Here is an 18,724-nt window from a genome sequence, read left to right as displayed (position 1 = left end):
TGGTCAGTTGCTGAGCCGGGGGATCTCAGAGGCCTCTGGCAGCTTGTGGATACCATGTTTCCTCAGAGGGGGGCCGTGTTGGCACTTTTCTGAAGTTCATGTGCCCCTGTTTTTTCTGTGAGCTTATCCTGTCCCCAGTGTTTAGGGAGGAAATTTGACATGACACATGGTAACTGAAGAAAGTTTTGTTTTTGTCTTGTGGTTTCATTTTGAAGGACTATGCAAAGTAGTTTCTTTTCACTGCGTTTTTTTTTTCATGACTGTAAAATAGATGGAGAAGCTTTTCTGTCATGATTGGCTTGTGATGGAATTACAGTACGTGTGTGTGTCTGTGTTTGCGTGTGAAAAGATCTACATGACTGATGAGAGAAAGATATGTAAACCAAGTGCTGCCCCCGAGTGGCTCAAGGTGTCAGACTAACCATCACCAGCCCACACCTTTCCTCTCATTCCATTCAGGCTGAAGGAAATACGTGGAGGGTCTGATGGTACCTGAGCAAACGGTTGTTGGTTCAAATCCCTAACCGGAACTCTCATTACAAAAGAATAAAGTAAATATTAACAGTCTCATTAATCATTATTCCACTTGTGGTACCAAAGAGCTTCTCATCATGAGTATATTGTGTTGCTACAAATACAAATATGAATATCTTCTTTGCAGCTGTAACGATTATATGATTTGTCAAACAAAAGAAAATCAGTTGCCATCTATTTTGATTAATTAATAAATGAATAATTTTTCAAGAAACAATGTAAAACATTTGCTGGTTCCAGTTCCTCAAATACAGTGATTTACTACATTTACTACTACTATTTTTATGTTGTTCACAACAGTAAATGAGGAGTATTTGGTTTGTTGGTTTGGACAACAAAATTGTGTTTTGTTTTTTTTTTTAAACAATTAATCATAGAAATCTCTGATAAAGAAAATAGTTTGTTGCATCCCCATTCAGCAGTTAAAATGCAACTGCGTCTTTGAGTCTTAAGTGTTAAATGTCACATTTATTATCTGTTTTACGTTGACTATGATGTACATGACTTGTAGCAGCTACTCTCATGAGCAGGGCAGTCACCCAGGCTTTCAGTGGCTCTTCACATTTACAACACTTGCCTTGAAATAGATTTTTCAGTCGCTGTAACACAAAAGCATTTAGGTTTCATGCTTCTCACATGAAGATACAGATTCTTGATTTTTTTCTTTATTTTCTCCACCAATTGGTCTCATCTTCTTCATATTTTTCTAATTCACACCCCTGGCCCCCTGTTCAGTCTCCGGCCCTACATTTGTGTTGTCAGCTTTCACATGATCTCTCTCCCTCGTGCTCATTCGTTTTCTATGTTAGTTTATCATGGGACAACAGTCCCGGTGTAGTAATTACAGGCCAAAGGTAGGTCCAGGGAATAATTACATATCATTTCACGGTCGGGCCCCTGAGGCTAAAACAAGGTCTCCTGCAGGATATTTGAGAGGACTAGACCTTTTTTTTTTAGTATTTTTCCAAGTGTGACATTTAAATCCCTGAAGGTTGGAAGCAGACTTCCCTGACTGGAGTTTGGTGTACCATAGTGAAGCTATTATGAAAATCAAGGTGGGACTGTTCACCGCTGTTATTGTGGCTGCTTTGTTCCCCTTTGAGACCGCTTAAAAAAAAAATTGTGCAACTCTCTGTCTCACTCTGTTTTCTGTCTTTTCCCACAGGTTACAACACAGTGGTGCGGATCCCAGCTGGAGCCACCAACATTGATATCAAGCAGGTCAGCTACTCTGGAAAGCCAGAAGACGACAACTACCTCGGTGAGTGTGCCGCATCTGTGTGTCAGTGAAACGATGTGGTTTTGAGCAACACCGTATCGAATTGCAGGGTTTTCTTGGGAAACTCAATCCAACATGGAAGCCGTCCAAACTAATAAGATGTATATATAACGCCCCTTCAGTTCCCATCTCATAGGTCAATGCCATTATCCCCTAACATGACCATAAACCACCCAGACTTGGTGACCCTGAGCTGTAGAGGCAGGCTTTTAGTAAAGGAGACATGGGGTAAACTGTTGTCAGAGCGTTTGCATAAAGGAGAGGAAACTGTCATTTGTACTGAGCGTATACGGAGGAAACATGGAGGGGCGTTGGTCCATCTGGACATGGCAGAGAGGGTTGGTTGGGAAAGCAAATGGAGTGTCAGCTCAGGAGAAAGATAAATGAGGCACCAATAGGTGCTAATTAGAGGCATGTGGAGCCCAGGCCGCATGAAAGTGGATATAGGGGTATAGGGTTAGATGGACCCACCAGGGCTCAGTGTGTGTGTGTGTGTGTGTTTCTGTCTGTGTGTGTGCTTGCATGTGAGGGGAAGAGACAGACAGAAAGAGGAGAAAAAAAAGCATAAAAAGGAGTTTTGCCCATGTTGTAAGGGCGGCCTCCCATTTTCAGATGGTTCAAGTCAGGTTCAAGATGTTTTAAGCCAGATTGTCCGAAAACACATCTGGCAGAATCTTGTCGACGTGCCGCTGTGAACGGCTCATCTCCCGCTGTTTGCCGGGTGCCGCAGCCGCACACTGAGCGGGTGGTGTCTGAATTAAACGTGGTTGCTATTTGCAACGCCTTGTCGGTTTTGTCACTCCGGCTCGTGCAGTGTGTAGAAAATGATTTTGCGAAGACCTCAGCAGTCATGACATAAAAAGGAGGCTTTGAAGTTGTGACTCCTCTGCTTTGAAGCTCTCGCCTGTTGAACTTGGCATAGAGAACTGACTTCACCTTTAAAAAGCAGTTCAGCGCCCACCTGTCTCATTTCACCTTTGCTTAGTTCTTTTAACTCGTTTTTAATCTCTATTTTGCATCTTTCTTTTATCTTTTATTGTGAAGTATAATCTAAAAAGGTGCTATATCAATACATTTTTCTTATAATGCTATGGTGCAAAAAGAGCATAATGTGTGGGATTTGTAGTATTGTAGTAAATTATCAGGCCTGCTGTTATGGATGGAGATTAGATCTGAAACAATGGTAAAACACTCATCTGGACGAAGGCCGTTGAAGTTTTAAAACTCTGTTTTCACTCAGGGGAGGTAGCCTTAGGGTTCAGTGTACAGTTGCAACGGTTAATTGATTCATATATTTCTTGTCAACTATTAAATTAATTGCACTGCTTTGATACTCTTTTAATATTATCTGGACTGTGACTCTGGCTTTTTAAATGTGAATATGTTCTTAATTCTTTCCTCTATCATAGTAAACTGAGTATCTTTGGATTGTGGATTTGTGGTTGTCACCTCGTGCTTTAGGAAACATTAAGCGGCATTTTCACCGATTTATAAGAATTTTATTATAATGAAAATAATTGTAATAACAGAAGCATTTCACAGTTGTCATTCCCAGAGAATGTCTACAAATGCAAGGTGTGGAAAAGACGAGGATAAATCAACGCTGGAGATCGATCATGAAAAGAAAATAATGTGAATACAGTTTGTGCTTTTAAAGAGCTGCAGCGCTCGTTAAGAGTCCAGTGATTCTCTCAAAAACCGGGTGATGACAGAGGTTATCGTCACTAGTACTTCTACTATCTCTGCTAGCATTTGCCATAGTCGCTATAATCCCAAATCGCAACCAGGCACACCTATGGAAGATTTTGGAGCGACGTAACAGGCCAACATCATCACAGCACCATATGAGAGTTAATCTCCTGGAAGAAAGATGTTAATCCTTTCAGCTGAGTTACAGAGAATTGAATAATCTTTGCAAAGCTCAAGGAGAGCTGAAGCTGTTCTTATGTTTTACCCATCAAGTGTGTGTGTGTGTGTGTGTGTGTGTGTGTGTGCATTTTCTGAGGCATTGTTGTTTTTTTCCATTTCTGCAAAGCATCAGTGATGACATCCAGAGTCTGCAGATTATTGTCAAACCCCCACAGTCGTCTTTGGGTTAAAGACTAGCTGGCATCCAACACTGTGCAGACTTAAATGTAAACAAAGCTGCGTCTAGAGACTTAATCACATACATTGTTTCGGCATGCTCGCGCAGATTGTAATTAACTGCATGTTTCTCAAAACCACAGTGTTCGAGGTAGAGAAAAGGAGGTGGTCGCTGTTCATTGCAGGCTTATACGCTAGTTTGCTGGTGCGAGTGTGTGTTATTTGTATGTTTTTGTACTCCCTTGTTTGAATTGCACTGTCAGCCATTAAGAAGAGTCACGCAGTCTAACTCCAAATGACTGCAATTTAGTGCCACCAGTGTTACAACATACCTCCACTGCAATGATGGCTTTGCAGAACAATGGTTTGGCAGCCCGGAGACTGTTTACTTAACATATAGTCTGAAATGATAAATGCCACATCTCGTAAACATTCCCAAAACCTCAACTATGCAAGAGAAACAAACTCATTTTAGGAAACATTCCTTTACTTAACACTGAGCTCTTTCGCATATGGAGCCCCGTTCTGTTTATGATTTGTGGTCACACGTGTTGTTCTTATCTGCCCGTTTCTTATTCCAGCATTATCTGATAGCCAGTCCAACTCCCTCCTGAATGGGAACTTTGTGGTGGCCATGTTCAAAAGGGAAATCACCTTCAAGGGAACCGTCATCGAGTACAGCGGCTCGGACACAAAAGTGGAGCGCATCAATTGCACTGACCGCATAGAGGAGGAGCTCATTCTGCAGGTATTAGTGGGCAGCTTTCTCATCTTTGTTTTCTTTATCAGTGTTGCGACCTTGCCTTTACCGTAATTCTTTTTTTTTTCTTTTTTTTTTTTTTAACGCAGGTCTTGTGTGTTGGAAACCTCTACAACCCTGATGTCCGTTACTCCTTCAACATACCCATCGAGGAACACAGGGAGCAGTTTGTGTGGGATCCCTCAGGCTCCTGGCTCGAGTGCAACCGCATCTGTCAGGGTAAAAGCTCCGCCAAATCTCTACAACATGATCATTTCTGTTTGGCTTCAGTTCATTTGACAAAGTGTTACAAGTGCACTTAAGATCTGGGAGCTGTTGTGCACCCATTATACAAGAACAAGGACATATTTCAGACACATTAGGGCTATATTTGTTTCATATTTTGCAATATTCGCTCTTGTCAAGAAAGTTTTATTGCCGTGGAGCCTCATGGTCCCACTGACTCACAAATTTCACCGCTCCTTTGGATATAAACCCAAGAAATTTACCACCAAAAGTCTAAAAAGTGTGAGATTTATAGGAACCATACTGTGTCCTGCAACTCTTATTACGTGAACATGGATCCAAGTGTCAGAGCACATTAGGATTAGCATTTCTCTTGCATCACTTACACACACCTCTGGATTTAAAAAAATGTACTCACTCACCCCTCCCTCCATAAATCCCCTTTCCTGGCAACCCCAATATGACCCCGGCCTATCACATCGCCCGACACCTTCCCTTTAGCCCTATGCCTTAACCCGACTAAGCTCCTCAAATTTCCCTCTAAGAAGCAAGCTAGTCAGGCTTCCAGCAGGTCAGAGTGCACAGTGGGATCCAGTAAAGGATATATTTGTGGGGTCTTAGACCAACACAGACCCCTAAGGTCGTGCGATGAAGAACCCGGTGTCAGAAAGCTGGTTAGGCTTGTTAAAGGTGAAAAAATGTGATATTTTGTCGAGTGACCTGTCTGCCAGATGCTGTCAGATTTAAACTCAGCTTTCCCTCATCTGTTTCTGCGCACGTGTGGTGTTTGCAGGTGAGCGAAGACGAAAGGCAGTGTGCGTGCGTAAGAGTGACCACCTCGAGGTGTCGGATCAACGCTGTGAACATTTACCTCGTCCTGTTGCTATTGCTGAGCCCTGCAACGCTGACTGTGAAGTCAGGTGCGCATTAATACACAAAGACGCGCACACGCACACACACACACACACACACACACACACACACACTCAGAAAACAGCTGCCTACTGATCACACACAGAGGAACATTTACCTGCATCTCCTCTCACACAGGTGGCATGTTGCTGGAAAGAGCGAATGTTCTGCTAAATGTGGCCCAGGCTACCGCAGCCTGGATGTCCAGTGTATGAAGTACAGCCTGATAAAGAGGCAGAGTGAGAGGATGGAGGCCAGCACCTGTGGAGATACCGTCAAACCTCAGACCAGAGAGCCCTGCCACGGGGACTGTCTGCTTAAGAGCTGGCAGTACAGTGCCTGGTCACAGGTACAGTCAATGGAAGAATCTTAGACTTTGAAAGGAAACAAAAGTGAGGCCCTGGTATAATTTTGGCCATATTTTCAAGGGTTACGCTGTTCCCAGATGGGCAGGTGTCAAATTAAAGGAAAAACCTGAATAATTGAGTGGAAAAGAACAGCGACACTTTCTTTTTCGTTGGCATGAATTCAGTCAACTTGTCCCGTTCGATCCCTTTTCCTTTAATTTGTCACATGTCCGCATCTTTTGGGTCGATCCTATGTCACCTTTTGCAGAGAAAGGTTTATTGAACATCTCAGGCCAACTTGAAAAGCTGTGAAACATATTTTTTTTATTTGCCCTATTTTATCATCAGGGGAAGTTCAACTTGGATGAACACAATGCAATGATTAACTGAACATGTCAAATGCTCTCTTCTCCACAGTGCTCTAAGACATGTGGACGTGGGAGCCGCAGGAGAGAGTCGTACTGTATGAACAACCTGGGTAGACGGCTGGTGGACAGGGAGTGTAACGAATACCAGAGGGGGGACACTGAGGCCTGCAACGAACAACTGTGTCCGAAGTGGACTGTTAGCGAGTGGAGTGAGGTAGGAATGCTTCACACATATCACATACCCTACAGATCATTCTCAAGTAAAGTAAAAGTACCTCAAAATTGTACATAAGTGCAGTACTTGGATGCTTTCCATCAGTGTTGTTCTCCCCCAATGGCAGAAACAGGGTAGAAATGGAGTCGTGTTGTCAACACATACTCACATTTTAAAATAAATCACATTTTTTTCTCTACCATCACGCCAAACCCACCTTCCTCGCCCAGTGTCTGGTGACTTGTGGGAAGGGGATGAGGCACAGACAAGTGTCCTGCAGCGCGGGAGCTGGGCAAGAAAAAGTGAGCGAGCACTTCTGCGACCCGTCCAGCAAACCCTCCGCCGTCGGGAGCTGCGAGCTGCCCGAGTGTGCGTCCTGGCAGGTCGGCGTCTGGGGAGCTGTAAGTCTTTCAGACACACACAAACACACACATGCGCACACACACCCGCACACAGGTAAGACACAGACACACTGTGGCGAAGTGACTTGGAGTGTTTGACTGAGGAAATGGGTTTCACGTGTGGCTCGCTGTCTAGGAGTTTGACTTGTATCTGATACTCTGTGTGTGAGTGTGTACATGTGTATGTGTGGTCACAGTGAGTGAATGTGGTGTGTGGGAGTGACAGTGTATATTTCAAGTTTATGTGTGTGTGTGTGTGTGTGTGTGTGTGTGTGTGTGTGTGTGTGTGTGTGTGTGTGTGTGTGTGTGTGTGTGGGTGTGTGTGTGTGTGTGTGTGTGTGTAACATGATATACCGGCGTGTTACGGAGGAGTGTGCTCCGACTCCAGCTGCCATTTCCTCCACGGTGCTTTCACTTTGCCCTCATATCCTGTCAGACTAAACCTGACCCACAGTGCACACACACACAAACACACACACGCACGTGCACACGTACACACTTTTCCGTGCATTCAAATTACTACGTTTCCAATTGTTTCTGTATAGATTTCTCACAAATTGAATGAAACACATATGAATGGGTGTCTTTGGCCATTCATAGTCTAGATTATACATATAAATCTAATTCCCTCCCCACACATGTCTGAATGAAGTTACTGGTATTTACAGAGCTGGAATATATTGGCTGGTTAATGCCTGTGTGATTATAATTTGCTGCTCAAATAAACCTATCCTGTGGCACTTCCTCTGCTCTCGCGTTGTACCTTAGTGTGGTCACACCACCTTGCAGAATTGGGTAAAGGGTCGAGACGAGACTCTGGATGTGTACGCGAACGCATGTGTCCATATGTGTGTGAGTGTGCATGTTAAAGGCTTACCCAGGCTCGACTGAGCTGAACCTTGACTTGAGGCCCCGTCTGAGATATCAACCTTGACATACTTAGATAGAGTTTGAGATAGCTTTCATTGACTGGACTTCTGTGTCTGTGTGTGATTTTGTCTTCCAGTGTGCAGTGACCTGTGGCCATGGCTACCAGATGAGAGCTGTGAGGTGTGTGTCGGGGAACTACGGTGACACGGTAGACGACAGGGAGTGCAATGCAGCGGCGAGGCCCAGAGACAGTCAGGTGGAAAAAAGCACACAGAAAAACAAAACTGTTCATAGTTTCTCACACACTCTCTCAACTGATTCAAGGTTTCACCCGTATTTGTTCCAGAGTTGGCGGTTTGCTCCTGGGGTAAAGAAATAAAAATGCAAGTCATAATAGCATAAAATGATGCATACAAGATTGAGTGCAGATGTCATGTACATCATATGAGATTGAAAACAAGATGCAGAGCTCATTATAAGTACTGTAATTAATTTTTTTCTTACAAGGAGTGCAATGGTTAGAAGTTATTTTCTTCCCGATTTTATGTATCCAATAAGTCGAGAATGCAGTTTGTAATAAGCAGGGTGCTTTTTGACAGCTCAAAATATGCCTCAGCTGACAGGAAAAAAAACTGTAAAATGTACTAATGTAAGTGCCCTCTGGGGTTGGATGCAGGGCCAGAAAAGCAAAACAATTTGAGATGCTAAAATGATTTTTTAGTAGAACTGTAGACAGTGGTGATAGTTCTCAGGTTTATCAGTGTGAGCTTTCATTTGATCCAAATTGTAGTAGTACAACTTTAAATCTCATCAGTTTATTATTTGCAATATGATTTGAGACAGCAGACAGCTACTGAGGGCTGACTGAGCCTGACAACTGCTAGACTAATCAGGAACTTCGATGGCTTAGATGATGACAGCTCACATTCTTTGTGAGCAATGACTTAAACCAATCACATTAAGTCCAAAAATCAAGGGTCAAGCAACATCATAACACAACTTCTGTTACTCAGAGTCTAATTAGGAAGGATACTTTAGGTGTGATTTTACTGCTCAGTGAACTACCGCAATTATTGTTTTATTTGGATGTTTTAGCTTTGGAGAGCTGTTGTCAGTCATGTGGTCATCCGTTCAAAGCAGATCCAATCACCTGCAAAGTGCCCCTGATCTGCTCTCTTTGATGATGCTCCCAAATGACCTCTATACAAACTTCAGTGAAGCAAAAGTCGTGACCTGGTTTACGTCAGCAGCCTCTTTATACGTTCGCCTGTCCTGCTGTGCTTTGACCCAGAGTCCAGTGTCAAAGTGGACAAAGAGCATGAGGCTGCAGCACACGCCTACCGTAGTGGTTCAAGTGTATTGCATGAGGGCCCTTTGACAGTGATGGACACAGAGTGCGTTGAGCTGATGACCTTTCAGTCTTCAGACAGATGATCTGTCTCAGCCGTTGGAAGTGAAGTCACTTCGGTACAGGCAGATGATGTGTGAGGCGAGTCTACAAGCTTTTGGAAATTGGAACTAAACATTTAAGAGCATTTTACAGCTGCCGACATCCTCTACTGATGTATACATGACCTCCATGAGCATTTTGTTTTCCTTCAATGTTTTTCTCTATGACCTCCTCCTCCTCAGGACTTTTATTATTAGAGTCCCAAAGTGTACTGAATCGTTGCATCAAAGGGAGTCTTTAAAATGTGTTTAGAAATGTCTTTGGCACATTTAAGAGCACCACCTCAGGGTCGTTAACTTTATTTTGCATGTTTGCATTCGTAGGACTGTGAGATGCCGGCTTGTCCGTGGGCCTCTCCGACACAGAGCACACCTCGGCCCGACAACTCAGCCCAGCTGCTGACCCAGTGGAGATACGGCTCCTGGACCGCGGTAAGGAATCAAAAAGGGTTTATTGGGTCCATCTAAGCACATTAGAGTCTTTAGGTTTTATTTAAAGAGTCCAGAGAATGTAAACAAAAGCGTGAACTAAAATTATCTGCTGGGCTCAGGAATCAAATTTAGCTTTCTATGCAAATTCAGAATAGGGATGAAAAAGTTTGTAAGCATTTGTGTGTGTATGTGATGGGTCGCCTGCATATGTGTGTGCACATATTAGGTTGAGGTATTAAACTTTATTGTATACCCCAGCATTCCTTCAGACAGCACACACTGTACAGGACCATGATCCTCTTTGGCATTGTCTCTTCTACCCCCTGCTGCATCTACACACACACACACACACACACACACACACGCACACACACAGGCTCCACTGTCTGGGCTGAGAGGCCCCTCTGTCTCTCTGATACTTTGCATTGTTACTCGTCGCAAATGAAAACCAGATTCCATCTAAACACGAGTCTACGGTTTCTAAGATTGAACCCCGTCTGTCAATCTGAACGTCGGTATGAGCTCACATGTCAAAGAGGCTAGCGCCAGTGTGGTCTTAGAGACACCACACACATATTACACACAACACATGCATACAAACACATGCCTACATTCCCCCAGAGCATGCCGAACTCCCATCCTCTTTAGGGTGTCATTGATATGAGGGGGATATTAACGTGCCTATTTGAGCTGGAGCCATTTGATTGCATTAGGTATTCATCCCCTCACATGTGTTTACTGTGATGTCTCACAGACGTGGTAGGGATACTTCTATAGAGAGTATAAGTAGGTGGAAGTAGCTCAGACAGTCATCTCAGGACAAGAGTAATGGTTTGGAAAATCATAAATGTTTTTGTGACACCAGGTAAATAATCTACAATACAGTAGTTCCAGCCCTACACCCTAACCCTAACCATCAGGTCACTGCAGTATGGACCAACATTGTGCTAACAGTCAATTCTGGGTGTACAACTGGTGTTTGATTTGCATAGCAGTCATGCGTGAAATCTGCAAACTTTATTTACTTCATTTTATTTGTTTATTTCTGTTGTCAGTTTTTACTGTAATGTTGAAGACATGTTGCTTTGTTTTGATACCCCAAAGTGACACTATGGTCTCCAACCTAATGTTGTTATTAATGAGATGTTAAAGCATCAAACATGTAGTTCAGATGATTGAGATGTACACACAAAAATCTTATTGCACCGAAATGCAATCAGGAATGCTTTTTTTTGTGGACTGTTTAAAACATCAAATTAAACAGAAATGCAGCTTGTATAATATATGCTGTACAATCTCTGGCTAATTATGTCCAATACAGATACTATATACTAGTGTTACACAAATACACAATACTAGAACTTCAAGCTTCGATACAAAACCTTGAAAAATATAGGAATTCAGTACCATCATTTATACCACAGGGAGGGCAGAACATTTTTAATTTCTTGATAAATGATGAATATAACAAGATAACAAGGTTTTTGTTCGGTAAGTTAAGCACAACAGTATAATAATAGAGACAATTCACTCTCTTCAATAAATCGAAATTTGACAACAGACCTCTGGAGACATTATATGTATTGTATACAAACCATAGTATGCTGTCATTACTACTAAGGGCTATTACACAGCTTACATGGCACAAACCTCGTCAGTTCTGTGGTGCATTTTCTTAACTGTTGCACTCTACCTCATTATAATTTTGATTCAGAAAAAAAGTGGATGGACGCAATGGGTGAACCAAGCCATAATAAAATTCTGCATTAGACACATGTTTATCCCAGCTCTGTTTCTATCCGCATGTCTTCCAGTGCTCGGTGTCCTGTGGCAAGGGGAAGCGAGCGCGTTATGTCAGCTGCAGAGATGCCCAGGGAGGAGTGGCTGACGAATCACACTGCGCCCACCTGCCCCGCCCCCCAGAGACCTCCTCCTGCTTTAGCCCCTGTGGCCAGTGGCGTTCCGGGGAGTGGTCTCCTGTGAGTAAAAACATCCATCACTGTGTCTAATCAATACAGATGTTTTCCACTCTGGGGACTTCCAGTAATCACCCGCATGCTCAGTGTCAAAAATCACCCTGAAACAAAGCTGGCATGTTCTGTGATTTTGGGCAGTTGAGTATTGATTTGTGAATAACAGCAAGGCAAGGGAGCCAAAACTCTCGATCACGTCACCAACATACCAGCATTGGGACTGTTTAACTGGCAGTCAGGGGGAGCCAGGGATAATTTACAGTGATGCTGTCTCAAATCTTTTAATCATGTGTTCATGTGAAATGAAACCCCCTCGAAAAACATCTTTGACCACAACGTCTATGTTAATTAAATTTGTATCTTTTTAAGAATTCTACTCCTGCTGTAGTCGCAGCTACAGACTCAAGGGGCTTCACATCACAAGGCTGCACATCATGAATCAATACATGGGAGAAATCAATAAAAACAACACTCACGAAAAGCTGATTTAGAACCTGAAAATGTACTACAGTAATCTCACTAGGGAAATACATGAAGGAAATGTCTTGAAAAGATAACTGAAAATGGGTAAACAATGGGATATTGTGACATTTCCTCACTCCCTCTCATCACATCAGTCAGTTTACAAAGTTCTCATAGCATTGCAAGCGATATAGTCCGTATCTTAAATGAGATTTCGACCTATTTCAAGATTAAATTACTTACAAATGTTGTAATCTAAATCATTGTTTGCTAGTGAAATTGACAGACTCCCCATCACCTCAGTTTTTAACACCATGGTCTCTCCCCTGTCCCCCCAGTGTTCAGTGACTTGTGGCGTGGGAAGACTGACCCGACAGGTGGTCTGCTCCAACTACCACCAGCCGGTGGGGGAGTCTTTCTGCGACCCAGACGAGAAGCCTGCAACAGAACAGGAGTGTAACGCTGCACCCTGCTCCTACCACCGCCAGCGCATCAACGACCAGCCTTACGGATATCCTCAGGATCCAGGACGCCATCCCGGCCACAGCAGCTGGAATGTGCCCTCAGCAGACAACCAGTGGAGGACCGGACCCTGGGGAGCAGTATGTTCAGACTGTGCTCTTGTGCAGAAATGTTTTTTCTTGTGGTAGATGTGTTTTAGAAATTCTGGTCAGAATGTGCGTTATTTACATTGGTCATTCTGTGTTAGTCAGATATAGGTGTTCGTTCCATGTCTAAGATGGGAAGTCATTTTTAGGGTTCTATATTTTTTGAAATATAACTCCTAGAGCCATGCCATTTGGAAGGGACACAGAGGAAATGGTGTTCAACGGATCCAAATGATTGAAAGGCAAAAGCAGATGCCTTGTTCATTACTCGTCCTTGAAAATGGAGCCTAAGGTAGTAAATACATATAGATATTTCTATTTTGCCTAAAATAGTGTTTGATTGATGTTGTACCACGTTTCAAGAATTATAACACCATCAGAATCCAAGATATGGCAAGTATCGCAAGCCAAGGCTCCTTCCACGTTGTTTTCATGTTTAAGTTTAGCAAGATATGAGGCTTAACATGCTTAGTCAAATATGTTTTACAAAAAAACTTCCACAGAAAATGTCCCACTTGTCACGTATCAAGACACTAATCAATATTTTTGAATGCACGCATGAAAATCCATTTAAGAATTCAATGTTTTTTGTTATTTATGGACAGCAGAGTGCATAGGTGTTGTTATGAAGGCACGTATAAGTCTGTAAACACATTCTTGTGAAAGCATTAACATGGAGGTAGCAGATGTTTTCATGTCAGGGAGCCATACATGGTAAAGGATTTTACAAACAGCACCAAAGGCCCGATTGCAATGCAATACAAGGACTAACAAGTATGCGACTAGAGTATACTGTACTGTGTACTGTGGTGGTTCAGTGCATGTTTCAACATTCAGGGCTCTATCCAGAAGGTGTATAACCTAGAAAAATTCAAGGTTACCTCCAGCTAAACAGTCGATTCTTCTTAAGCTGAAATTGATTGGACACAAACAATTATTCTGTCATCCATTTTGCCATGAAATTGCCCTCATGGACCCAGAGCGAACAGAGCGAAAGCCAGGCCTTCAACTCCACGTGTGAAGAGCTATTTCTGGCTTTGTATGGTGAAGGTGCAAATGAACCTTTAACAATTTGTGGCTTGCACATGACCCAAAGTAACGGGTGATTCTAACTAACAATGGCATCCAGACCCACTTGTAGAATGCATGCGGTCCTTCATTTTCAGTTGATTAAATCCTGGTAGCCATGTACTCTTTCAGCATGAGTTTTTTTCCTTGTGTTGCATTTGTGTTGCATGAAAATAGAGCCCAGTGTGTAGTTTTAAATAGAGAACTTGTCCCCTGATGAGTTCTAATTGACAAAAGTGGTGAATTTTGGTTAAGGTTAGGTTAAGAGCACCTGGCTATTTTACCGTGAAACTCTCCTTTAGAAATACCTGTTTTGTGTAGTTTCCTCTTCTGGAAGCCATGAGAAAAAACATTATTCTGTTTTCTGAATCCCCCCCCCCCCCCCACCCCCAGCAGAGGCATTCATCGCAGTACACTGTTCAGTGTCACGTAATGAACTTGACTGGAAGCACTGCTGTTCAGGCTCACTCTGTGATGTCCTCCCCTACATGTTGGGAGCACTGAATGTACTCACTCCCGTTGACAGTGGGGATGTGTCATTTTAATTGGATGCAGAGTGTACCTTCTGCTCTGTCCAAGGCTGTGTTGTTCGATGTCTGAGAACAGCCTTTCATGGACTGAGGTTTTTATTTTGAACAGTGCACCTGGGTTTGCTTTCAGTCAAACTCAGGTAAATTCAGTACTGCAGACTCTGTGCTGTGTATGCACTTCTGTTTGTGTTTTTGTAAGTGTACCTGTGTTTCCTGGTTAGTAAACATTCAAAAGACCAAATTCCCATGATCCCATTTTTTAAAATTTGTTGTATTTGACCTGGATATAAAAAAGAAAGACCGAGAGAGACAGTTATAAAATACTAATTGAAACATTTTCACAAACACATCTACAACGTTTGAGTGAAGAATATTTTACCTGAGTAAAGTATCAGAGTATATACCACATGACAAAACAAAATATATATTTCCATCCCACCACTTCCATTAAAATGAATTTCCATGATTCCTAATGGGTCTCTTGCATAAAGTATCTTTAAACAAATTAAAATACTCAAGACAATCATCCAAATCCAGCCAATTATGGTCTGTGAGTTTTCTGTGTGTGTGTGTGTGTTATAGTCCTAGCTGACACATTTTATGCGCTCTGTAGTGCTCCAGTACCTGTGCCGGAGGCTTCCAGAGGCGAGTGGTGGTCTGTCAGGATGCTGATGGACGCAGCAACAGCTACTGTGACGAGAGGGTCAAACCTGCCGAGTCTAAGAGCTGCGACTCTGGACCGTGCCCTCTGTGGAACTACGGCGTCTGGGGAGAGGTGAGGCTCGATCTAGAGTTCAAAGCACCACTCACTCATCGTGAACCTTATTACGATTCCCACACAACTCCTGAGTGAGTTTCCTCCTTATCGTCTGTTGTGTCCTCTCTGTCTCCATGTAAGTTGCTGTCTTATCACTTAAACACAGGCATTTGTCTGCTCTCACTCTGAGAGAACTGTTAGTTGGGTCAAAGGACGCTGGTCCTTGTGTCACACACATACACACATCATGAATCACACTATTATTATAGAATGTTATTATGCATCATTGTTAAACATCATCTTTTGTTTGCTAACCTCAGTGCACACAGACCTGTGGTGGAGGGCGGAGGACTCGCCTTGTGGTTTGTCAAAGGCCCAACGGACAGAGGCTCAACGACTACAACTGCGACGTCCTGGACAAGCCGCCCAACATGGAGCAATGCAACCTGCAGCCCTGCCCAGGCTCTGCCTCCTGGCACCGCCGACCATGGAAGCCGGTACGATAGTACTAACTCGTTTTTCTCCAACACTTATCCTCCTCACTGAGGGCGCGTCACTGTGAGTAGACATGGTGTGTGCTGAAATGACATCAGACCTGTGTACTGAGTGTGCTTTTTAGCCTAAAACTGTAGGGAATCCTGAAGTGAGCGCGGGTATTCTCGCGCCACTGTTGGCTAGCCAGCTCTAGCCCACCCAGATGGGCCCTGCAGTGGCATGGTGCTGATTAGAATCAAGAAGAAAAAAAAAAAGAAAAAGAGAAAAATACACAAAAACACAATGCTGCTCCACTTAGGGGATCATTAAAAACACATGGATCCCATTTTGAGCCAAGGCTCTAAATTAAAACGTATAAATCAGGACAGTGTTGTCCAACAATGCCATATATTTGTAGAGACGTAACTCTAGAAGATATTTATTTCATATATGAGGCGTGAAGTAAATGTTCTTTGTTGTTATTGCTGTCTTCACCCTGTATCCACAGTACACAAGTGTATATTTGTGTATAAGAGTTAATATTATGAACTTTATTGAACAGCAACAAATGACTGTCAGTGTATCTTGTATATGTATCTTTGTACAGTATGACTTTGTTTATCAAGTAGCTAGTTTTTCATTACTGAATATTATATTTAATATTTTTGCTGGTGCTTTTGGTCAGACCTCTCATATCTCTTTATGAGTAAATGCAGTTTGTACAGAGGAAAATATTTTCAAAACATGTTTCATTCCTATTTTTGATAATTTGTTGTTTTTTACTTAAGTTGAAATGCAATTTAGAAAGGCTTCATCTCTGTCAAGTAAACATTAACAGAATAGCAACAAAATGTCCAAAAACTACATGAAAAAGCAAGTCCCTCGATAAATAAGCCATACAGGAAAGATTCTTTTATTGAAATATAAGTTTTCATTTTATGTTTCAATAAAGTACATTTTCCGTTAACTGATGTAGTCTGCGTCACATAGGAAAACAGGCACAATTGCTTATTAACTGCACAGTTATTACACATTTCTTCACCTGGTGCTTCAGTCAAGCCATTGGGCACAAGCAATTGTTTTTGCCTGTCGGAATGAATCATCTTACATGTTGATTTAAATCACTTTGAACTTAATCCCGACAATTTATCTGTGAAAGGACGTCAGTCTGATGTTAAACCTGGTTTCTCTTAAAATGCAATTCATGCTGATACTGTGCTTTTTTGCCTGCCTTGATGATATGGTGCTATTTCATTTTAACATTATACAATGGTGCATTGTTGGTATCATGAAGACAGAGTTGTATCATGTTTCTGGGGCTAAGAAGAGTTTATTTATTCTGTTAATGGAATGCAGCATCAGTGCAGCTTATATAATATAAAAAAATGCTGGCGCAGTGAATCAAGGTTTTCATTGAGCCGCTCTTTTACAGCTTTCATCATTTTCCATAAAGCAACATAACACACACAGATACCTCCTCCTTATAAAGTTATAGTCATTTGTTGCTGTGCCTCTTTATTCCTTTGGCCAGTTTTTATTATTATTATTTTTTTTTTTTCCCTGAAGGATTTTTTTTTTTTTTCAAATTAAACTTATTTATTTGTTTACAATAGATTACTAATTGTTGCAGCTTTAATGTTTTTGTTCCAGATTGATGTAACACTGAACTTGAATTATTTGTCATCATACACCCATGTCACATGAACACTGCTGGTTGGGGCCATTTACAGTCAAAAATAAAAAAAAAAAAATACCCCAAGCCACAGTGTGTAAGATCAACATGATCTCCTATTTGTTCAGCTCGGCAATCTTCACAGATGAACACTACTTTTATGAAATGTATGTATACGCCACAAATAAAAAGCGAACATTTGGCTATAAACAAACTATGCACATGACTTCAGCATCACCACGACCAAGTTGTGTACTATATAATACTTTACTTGACTATAAACTGATACATCCACAGGTTGGAAAGTTTGAGTTAGAATATTAAAAATCTTCCCACAAGAAGGGACGAGTGAGTGGATGAGTTTCCGTGTTTGGAGTAATGACGTTTACCTTTTCAACCTTTTTTGACATATATAGAAGTGTCTCAATTCTCAACAGGGTTATATACTGACATATTTTATGCCGTTGAACAAAATGTTAAATTCAGCTTCAAAATGACATAATTATAAGTGCAAAAAATATTAACTCATTTCCAGTTCAGGACTTATTCCTGCATCTATCAAGGTCAGTTCAGGGTTTAACTGATGACAAAGTAACATATTAAGCCAAACTTACTGCTCTCACTCAAGACAGGAGCCACAATACATTGGCCTTATAGATTATGTGTTGCATTCTGAGTTTAGCACTCTGCAGCGGTTGTGCAGATTTAGGCTCCTGCAGACAATTTGTCACCAGTTTAAAAAATGTGCCGTGTAAGCATCCTGACTAGCATCACAGGTATGACAACATAAACCCATCATGATGCATATTTCAGGTGAAGTGTTGCAGTTGGTCTTTATTTATGTCCTCTCACTGAGGACGTCTGCAGTCTCCGCCTTTGTTTCTTTGCCTCTCTCGCTGTGTGTGTCATGATCAACCAAGACTTCCACTGAAACCAAGACTCCTCAGCCCCGGCAGTTTCACTCCCGCTCCTTCATTTGCTTTTTTAACGCCGTGGTGCAAAGACTTTACTTTGCATATTTTGGTTCGTTGTTGTTCTTTTCTTTTTTCTTTTTTTTTTTGCTATTTATTTCATTCACGTGCAAAAAATCCATAAACATGTTGAATTAGCTTTTTTTTCCCCATTGTAAAGATTATTAAAGAAACATAACTGTGAAATTTGTGTTGTTTCTCAATGCAATATTTTACTGACAATAACAAAAAAAAGATACTAGACTGCACCTTTAACAACTTAAGTACTTGCTTTGTACTTTTTAGGAGCGCAATATACGTTATGTAGGTTATAAACACACATAAATCTTAGAC

General features: G+C 41.9%; 1 protein-coding gene across 4 annotated transcripts in view; it reads left to right on the top strand.

The window, feature by feature from the left end:
• Positions 1–18,724, top strand: part of LOC119024751 (A disintegrin and metalloproteinase with thrombospondin motifs 20) — an 84,282-nt gene that overhangs the window by 42,737 nt on the left and 22,821 nt on the right. For all 4 annotated transcript variants that reach the window (XR_005076587.1, XM_037107824.1, XM_037107823.1 and 1 more), the window contains 13 exons: positions 1,700–1,795; positions 4,480–4,646; positions 4,748–4,877; positions 5,677–5,803; positions 5,934–6,144; positions 6,560–6,724; positions 6,955–7,125; positions 8,132–8,251; positions 9,769–9,876; positions 11,691–11,855; positions 12,650–12,913; positions 15,131–15,292; positions 15,595–15,771. Coding sequence is in view for 3 of the 4 variants with exons in the window: in XM_037107824.1 (XP_036963719.1) it covers positions 1,700–1,795; positions 4,480–4,646; positions 4,748–4,877; positions 5,677–5,803; positions 5,934–6,144; positions 6,560–6,724; positions 6,955–7,125; positions 8,132–8,251; positions 9,769–9,876; positions 11,691–11,855; positions 12,650–12,913; positions 15,131–15,292; positions 15,595–15,771 (2,063 nt within the window). In the remaining variant the exon portion in view is untranslated. The remainder of the gene's footprint in view (positions 1–1,699; positions 1,796–4,479; positions 4,647–4,747; positions 4,878–5,676; positions 5,804–5,933; positions 6,145–6,559; positions 6,725–6,954; positions 7,126–8,131; positions 8,252–9,768; positions 9,877–11,690; positions 11,856–12,649; positions 12,914–15,130; positions 15,293–15,594; positions 15,772–18,724) is intronic.

This window comes from Acanthopagrus latus, chromosome 8, assembly GCF_904848185.1.
Source record: "Acanthopagrus latus isolate v.2019 chromosome 8, fAcaLat1.1, whole genome shotgun sequence".
Taxonomy (NCBI): domain Eukaryota; kingdom Metazoa; phylum Chordata; class Actinopteri; order Spariformes; family Sparidae; genus Acanthopagrus; species Acanthopagrus latus.
This window is presented reverse-complemented; position numbering and strand designations above follow the sequence as displayed.